The 7,976-nt window shown below is 33.6% G+C and overlaps 2 protein-coding genes across 6 annotated transcripts; both read left to right on the top strand.

The window, feature by feature from the left end:
• The first annotated feature begins 750 nt into the window (after positions 1-750).
• On the top strand, positions 751-2,010 carry LOC140820696 (uncharacterized). The gene has a single exon (XM_073181022.1). The coding sequence runs from the start codon at positions 751-753 to the stop codon at positions 2,008-2,010; it is 1,260 nt and encodes a 419-aa protein (XP_073037123.1).
• Positions 2,011-2,477: 467 nt separating this feature from the next.
• On the top strand, positions 2,478-4,768 carry LOC140820697 (uncharacterized). 5 transcript variants are annotated; one of them, XM_073181024.1, is made up of 5 exons: positions 2,478-2,559; positions 2,811-2,917; positions 3,050-3,135; positions 3,236-3,292; positions 4,062-4,768. In XM_073181024.1, exons 2-5 carry the CDS (start codon positions 2,855-2,857, stop codon positions 4,105-4,107), a joined length of 252 nt encoding a protein of 83 aa, XP_073037125.1. In that variant the 5' UTR covers positions 2,478-2,559; positions 2,811-2,854; the 3' UTR covers positions 4,108-4,768. The 5 variants fall into 5 exon arrangements, 2 of the variants coding, with proteins under 2 accessions (XP_073037125.1, XP_073037124.1); XM_073181023.1 differs by having other exon boundaries at positions 2,811-2,935; positions 4,062-4,764; XR_012115565.1 differs by having other exon boundaries at positions 2,534-2,559; positions 3,042-3,135.
• Positions 4,769-7,976: the final 3,208 nt, after the last annotated feature.

Raw genomic sequence — 7,976 nt, 5'->3', positions numbered from 1 at the left:
ATATCGAGAATTTCCACAATATTACACATGGATAAAATCTGGAAAAAAATGGGTTCGTCGAAGAAATAACAATAATGTGGTTGGAAGAGTATATGTTGCGTCGCCATCTGAAGGTGAGAGGTTTTATCTTCGTATCCTTTTAAATAATGTCAGGGGCCCAACATCTTTTGAATATCTGATGACTGTGAATGGGATAACATATTCACCGTTTAAGGAGTCTGCTCAAATGAGAGGACTTCTCAAACAAGATGATTATGTAATACATTGTCTACAAGAAGCACGCTCTGTTAGAATGTCATCCTCATTGAGAAGGTTATTTGTATCCATACTGGTGTTCTGTCAACAAACAATAGTTCGAGAACTCTGGGATGAGTTCCATCCTAGCATGTGTGAAGATTATGGCAGAAAAATTTCATCAAGTAACTTAATCATCAATAAGTTATTGCTTGAGATACGAAGGTTGTTGCATCAGTACAAAATGAAACTTGGTGATTTTGATTTGCCATCAATAAGTGCTGAGTTTTTAGAAGACGCACCATTGCCAAGAATAATTGAGGATGAGCTTTTTTTTATCATATTTCTGATGATGATTTGAGATCTATTGAACGTTTGAATGCTCAACAAAAGATTGCGTTTGACACCATCATAGAAAGTATTATGCATAACAAATCAAAACTTTTCTTCATTGATGGTCCTGGAGGCACTGGTAAGACTTTTCTATACCGCTCAATGTTGGCACATTTAAGACAAATGGGTAAAATAATAATTGTGGTAGCAACATCTGGAATAGCTGCGACATTGTTGCCAGGTGGAAGAACTGCACATTCACGTTTTCAAATTCCACTTAAACCAACCGCATCAACACTTTGCAAAATAAAAAAACAGACAGAACTTTCAGATCTAATAAGGCGTGCATCAGCTATAGTATTGGACGAGGCTCCAATGGAAAATCACTATGCTTTTGAATCTGTCAGTAAGAGTTTCCAAGATATTATGGAAAATCAAATAGAATTTGGAGGGAAGACAATGGTTTTTGGTGGTGATTTTCGACAAGTGTTACCGGTTGTTAAACGAGGGTCAAAGGCAGAACAAATTGCTGCAAGTATTTCAAGGTCAACATTCCGGAATTGCGTAAAGATAATACACCTTCAACAGAATATGAGATCTGCTCAAGATATTGAGTTCTCGCAATTTCTCTTGTGCGTCGGTGATGGATTGCAACATACTGTAAATCGTGATTTCATAAAATTACCAGATTCAATTATCATACCATGGGAAGGTGAACAATCAATTCAGGTTTTGATTGATTCTGTTTTTCCTAATATGCTAAATCATGTTAACGATGAAAACTATATGGTTGATAGAGCAATCATCACACCAAAAAATGTTGATGTGGACACTATTAATCAAATGTTGATTCTCAAGTTTCTTGGAGACGAAAAAGAGTATACCTCTTGGGATAGTGTAGAAGACGACAATCACAACCTTTTTCAAGAAGAATTTTTGAATTCCCTTAATCCAAGTGGTTTGCCACCGCATAAAATCAAATTGAAAGTAGGAAGTCCTGTCATGCTCTTGAGAAATGTTGCGCCTGAACTTGGTCTATGCAATGGAACAATATTAATATGTCGCAGTCTTGGTAGAAATTTTGTAGATGCTGAGATCATAACAGGTCCTCGCAAGGGTACCAGATTCTTTCTACATAGAATGCCCTTGAAAATTGAAGATAATTCTGGATTACCATTTGAGTTGACACGTCGACAGTTTCCCATAAGGCTTAGTTTTGCTTTGACAATAAACAAAGCACAAGGTCAAACAATCTCAAATATTGGCATATTTTTGCGTAACCACGTGTTCAGCCACGATCAACTATATGTGGCACTTTCAACAGGAGTCTCACAAAATTCTACAAAAATCTTGGTAAAAGACGGGAATTTAGAGCGTCAATATGGTGTATTCACAAGAAACGTGGTTTTCAAAGAGGTATTGCTACCTAATAGAGAAAGATAAAAATGTAAGTAAGTCAACTCTCTTTATTGTGAATTTTTAAAAAATACATTATGTACAAAAATTACAATAATCGTTAAATACATGATATATGTTTCAATGTTAGAATTTGGGGGATGCTAAAAAATTCAATTTATCTCTATCCCTGTTTTCTATCCATGCTTTTATCTCTATCCATGTTTATCTATTTCTCATCCTCTATCTTATCTCTCCCAAATAACCATTTTTGGCATGGATATTACAATTTCTATATTTATTGAATCAATTTTAAAAATTACTTGGTTAGTGTCTAATGGACAAACAGATTATTTATGATTTTCTATTTGTTGGTTTAAGTTTAATTTTTTTGATGGTTTTAACTTTGTGTTTTTTTCAATGGACAAACAGATTATTTATGATTTTCTATTTGTTGGTTTAAGTTTAATTTTTTTGATGGTTTTAACTTTGTGTTTTTTTCTCAAAAGCTGAATGATACCGGTTGCAAACAAGTTATTTGTAGAAGTGACATACTCAATTCAATGGATCAGATCTACTCGCCCCCATCTTCATCTGGTTTGTTTTTAACATTAAATAAGTTTATCGTCTATGATTTATTATGTTGCTTTATATCTTTTAAACTTGAAATTATTGAAGATATATGTGTAAATGTTGGATTTATATTACGAAACTAAGCTTATTCTATTATTCTCCACTATTATAAAATAGCAAATTAGAGATGTCTATATATATCAGGGCATAATTATATAAAAATTACTCGCGATGCTCATGTTTGCTGGCCACTCATTAGTATGTTTACACTACAGAGAAGCTAAATTCATAAAAGACAAAGAAGAAGAGGAAGAAATTGATGGCAAGTACTGCGTGCTTCATGATAGTAAACAAAAATGATATCCCCATTTACGAAGCTGAGGTTGGTACAGTTCCCAAAGTATGATTCTTTTCAATACCCCATCAATTTTAGTTTTTTTTTTTAAAAAAAATTCATTTTCACCATTATGGCATCACACAATATGATTTATTCTGATAATTTTGAGATCTGGAGAAAGAGGATGCTGCTCATCTACACCAATTCATATTACATGCTGCTTTAGACATTGTTCAAGATGTGGCGTGGACTACAAGTGCTATGTGAGAAACCTACTTGATTAATTTGGGAAAAATTCATTGTTTATTGATTTTATTTGTGGTCTCGGCACTCTCATCCTTTTTGTTTTTTTTTGTGGAGTAGGTTTCTGAAAGCAATGGACAGATTTGATGATTTGGTGGTTCTTACATGTAACTGCAGGTCATATACTTTGATTTTTTTTTCATTAGCTCAATCCTGTGCATCCTTTTTGGAAAATGTGTGAATGATTATGATGCTTATTTTTATTACTGTATAATATGGGGAGAGTAAAGGATCTGGCTCCCAAATATGAATAAAATTTCAGTTTTGACGCTTAAACTTTTCGAGCTACAAGCTTTCTCATGTTCAGTTGGATTTCATTATTCATGTGGATATTGATTTTTCTCTTTCTCCATTGGTATTAATGGGCATTGATTATATCAAATCAGTTTTAATAAGCGTCATTGATTCAATTTATATTGTTCCTTCACCAATTCTGTTGGTTATGATCCTTCCGAGTTCCTATCCGGAGCATGTGTTTTGATAGTCATGTTATAATCTGCTTATCTTTTCTCCTAATGAGGATAGGGATTTATGCCTTTCTGAGATTTATAAGTTCGATATTGTCATGTGTGGATGTAGGTATTACATGATCTGAAGGAGGTTAGAGGATATGTACAAGAAACATTGGATTAAGATATGAAAATATTATTTTATTATAAATAAAATTGAGAGTGAATACCTCTAGGTTTGCATGTATTAATTATTAAGTGTTGTTTTATAATTAGCATACCTGGGTCAAGATGGCTTTTTTGTCAGGTGCAATTATGTGTAATAAGTCAGAAATTTTTTTTGCATTGTAGTATGCTTCAAGTATTTATCCTAATGTCACATGTGATATATTTTTGCGTTGTCATGAGTTTGTTATTGTTATTGTCTTATGCTCCAGGACCAAAACCTTCGGAGTTATATGGAAAGTATACATGGAAGATTGATAAGTTTTCACAAATAACCAAAAGAGAACTCCGGATCAATGTATTTGAAATATTTTACTAGGTAATAATGGACTTTAGAGTAGGTGTTTGCCTTACATATTTCTTTATTCTGTAATTTCTTCAAGAAATAAAATGTCAAACTACAATTTTCAAATCTTTTTCCTCATGTTTAGTGTATAAAAATTATTCTTTTTTTTCCTTTGGTTGTGTTAAACTCTACAAGATAGGTGGTTGTGTTGCTCCAGGAATAGAAATTGTTATTTGAGGTTCTTCGTTAGATTACCTCAAGCATAACTATTAATACACTAGAACAGATAGAGTTCTACTTATGCATACAATGTGTAAAGATAAATACAATTTTAATTGTTTTTGTTCAATTTGTTAGCTGAATTTAGGAGACAAATTTGAGGTTTTAAATTCAATAAATTTTAGTTTGATGACATTATGATATCTTTTGGAAAATCATTTGACTATTTGTTTTCTTTTTTTACGTTGAAGTTTATCGTTATTTCACTTACGACTTTAAAAGAATATTATTTTTTATGATCAAAACTTATATCATGTAAGGTAACAAATTGAGTTTGACAGATTTATTTAAGTTTCGCAATCAATTGCTTTTAATGATTCACGTACAAAATATTTCGGTGTCATGTTGTTGTAATATCATGAATTTTTAATATATTAGCTCAATATATTCATGTCACACGCAATGCGTGTGCCTCGGTCGCTCGTTTGTTAAGTAATCCTTCTAGATCAGCGACGGTATATGCCAAATCGTCGCTATAATAGCGACAGTTAGGTAAACCCGTCGCTATATAGCGACGGTTTTAACTATGATTCTATATATACCGAGGTTCGCGAACATTTCCTTGAACGATTTTTCATCTATCTCAGGTAGTAGCGAAACTCTATCAAATTTTTCGAAGTTTCGATTTTTTTTATTTTGTACTAACATTTTTTCCTATTTATTTCGTAGATTTCCTCGTCGGTGCGATCTTCCAGCGTTACGTGAAGCTGCATATCTTCGCGCAAATCAGGTTTTAAAGTTCTTTTTTTTTACAGAAAATTTAATATATATTTTAATTTTTGCATAGTAGTTATTTTGTATAGATTTTATTGATAAACACCGTCGCTTCTTAAACGGCGGTTTTTAAATAAATATGGCGACGGTTTTACGAAATCGTTGCTAAATATAGCGATGGACTTTACGAAATCGTTGCTAAATATAGCGACGGGTTTTTAAAACCGACGTTAATATTAACGATGGTTTTGTATAAACCGTCGCTTAATATTAACGACGATTTCTTAAAACCGTCGCAAAAATAGCGACGATCTTCTTCCAAAGAACCGACGCTCAACTCCCGTTGCTTCTAGAATGCGACGCAGCCTCTGGTGACGGATCGCGAAACCGTCGTTAAAACCGTCGTCTTACCCTTTTCATTATCTAAATAATAATTCCAAACTATAACTAAAGAATCATTTATATTTTCAATATCTATCTTCATAGTTTAATCTAAAAATTGATGAATCTCTAATCAAATAATTGCATGCACAATGATATTAGTATTATTAAACATTAAGAGACCTGGAGTAATTAAATTTAATGTCATTATCTAATTTTTATGTAACAAAAATCAGCTCAAACAAATGATAAAATATTTTATTTTGTTTAATAAAAAATATCGCCAAAGCCTATTTTTATAAAATTTGTGGTTCGTCTATAATTATCATATGCTAATAAATATTTCTTTATGTATATAAACCAAATTAATCTTTTAAAATATGATATCATCTCTAACAATTTCATAAATTTGAAAAAATAAAATGCTACCATATTTAAGTAATTATTCTAGTTAATTATAAGAAAATCATATAAAAATTATTTCTAAATTTTTTAATATAATTTCAAGATTTTGTTTTTCTTATTTCTGTGATATCATAATTTTGTGTGTTGTGTGTGTATTTGTATACTCAATCAGGAGTAAGTCTCTTGTGAGACGGTCTCACGAATCTTTATCTGTGAGACGGGTCAACCCTATCGATATTAACAATAAAAAATGATACTCTTAGCATAAAAAGTAATATTTTTCATGGAAGATCCAAATAAGAGATCCATCTCACAAAATACGATTCTTGATATCGTCTCACATAAGTTTTTGCACTCAATCCGGAAGCCAATTTGCATGATTGAATTTTAGTTAATTTAGAATAATTTTTTTGCCACAATATAAAATACTTTTCATCAAATCAAGATTCTCTGAAAATCATACGTAAAATCTTTGCTCAATAGAGCTCTGTCATATCATATCATAATTTTCTGGTAGAGATAATGTTTCTAAGCTAGTGGCTCATAACATAACGTAAGCGTCTGATCAGACTAAACCACAGTGTACTGGACGGTAGAGATCACCACAGCCCTTGGACTGGATTTCCGTACCCATACATAATCGTAAACCGGTCGTAAGTCACCGGGTGGAGAGGTCCTCGGTTGCACCTACCGACTTCCAAACCCATAAGCATAAGGTGGCCACAAGACATATAACATATATCTCAAAAATAAACATTTTATATTTTTATGCACGTAATCTAATTATAAACTTATTTTTACCGGATGAATTGGATCGCTCCCAAGCTTGCTGCGACTTAATTCTAAAATATGTGACACATGCAAATAATATTATCTTGAATTAAACTTGACAATAGAACAAAAAACGAGACGATCAGGACCAACCACTTGATTTTCAATCATGGTATTGTATCAACCCGAACCAACATTAAACCGACGTTTAACCATGATTAAAAATACCCCAAACATACTGAAAAATATGCATAAGAACTGCAAAACACGAAAATAGGTGAAAGGAATCCAAAAACATAAAAGAGTCATTTTGGCACCTTTCACCGTAAATTCTCGTATGACCTCTAAACTTGACCAAATCACGAACGGCCAAAAACATGACCTTCCTAACTCATTAAGGTACTGTCCAGTCCAAGGCCATGGGCTAAAAGCCAACCAAGAACTCAAACAAGCACCAAAACCGAAGCTCAAAGCTGCTGGAAAAGTGCAGCATTAGCAGTTTACTTGTTTGTGGTGAAAATCCTGAAATAAATGACTATGGGCTTGAACACCGTCCAAGCTGCTAGAAAATTGCAGCATTAGCTGTTAACTTTGCCAGGATGATAGCTAATGTCACAGTCATAGTCCTTCACTAGCTCTAACTAACGTCTCTGCCACATATTCAACTCTTTCTATGTAAAGAAGTATTTGAGACTTTTGTGGTCTGTAAAGATCTGACACTTCTCTCCGTACAAATAATACCTCCAAATCTTCAACGCAAATACTACGGCTGCCAACTCTAGATCATGGGTAGGGTAATTCTTCTCATGAATCTTCAACTGACGAGAAGCATATGCTATCACCTTCCCATGCTGCATCAATACTGTGCCTAAATCGAGTTTCGAAGCATCAGTATACAAAACAAAATCTACGGGTCCTGAAAGCATGGCCAATACTGGCGCTGAAATAAGAGCTTGCTTCAAAGTATCGAAGCTCTTCTGGCACTCCTCGCTCCACACGTACTTAGCATTCTTCTTTGTCAACAACGTGAGTGGAACTGCGATAGAGGAGAATCCCTGAATAAACTTCCGATAGTATCCTGCTAACCCAAGGAAACTACGGATCTCTGATGCATTTTGCGGCACAACCCAATCTCTGACTGCTGCAACTTTTGCTGGGTCTACCTCAATACCACTGCTAGAAACAACGTGGCCTAAGAACGCCACCTTCTCTAACCAGAACTCGCACTTGCTAAACTTCGCGAATAACTTGTGCTTTCGTAGGGTCTGCAATACTGTGGTCAGATGTCTGT

The sequence above is a fragment of the Primulina eburnea genome, unplaced genomic scaffold, assembly GCF_022965805.1.
Source record: "Primulina eburnea isolate SZY01 unplaced genomic scaffold, ASM2296580v1 ctg1360_ERROPOS210268, whole genome shotgun sequence".
NCBI lineage: Eukaryota > Viridiplantae > Streptophyta > Magnoliopsida > Lamiales > Gesneriaceae > Primulina > Primulina eburnea.
This window is presented reverse-complemented; position numbering and strand designations above follow the sequence as displayed.

Excerpts from the sequence above, each read along its gene's own strand:
- LOC140820696 (XM_073181022.1), top strand. The coding sequence starts at position 751 with ATGGGTAAAATAATAATTGTGGTAGCAACATCTGGAATAGCTGCGACA.
- LOC140820697 (XM_073181023.1), top strand. The coding sequence starts at position 2,855 with ATGGCAAGTACTGCGTGCTTCATGATAGTAAACAAAAATGATATCCCC. Across the intron at positions 2,936-3,049 it reads AGGTTGGTACAGTTCCCAAA|AAAGAGGATGCTGCTCATCT; the intron begins GTATGATTCTTT and ends TGAGATCTGGAG. Across the intron at positions 3,136-3,235 it reads GCGTGGACTACAAGTGCTAT|GTTTCTGAAAGCAATGGACA; the intron begins GTGAGAAACCTA and ends TTTGTGGAGTAG.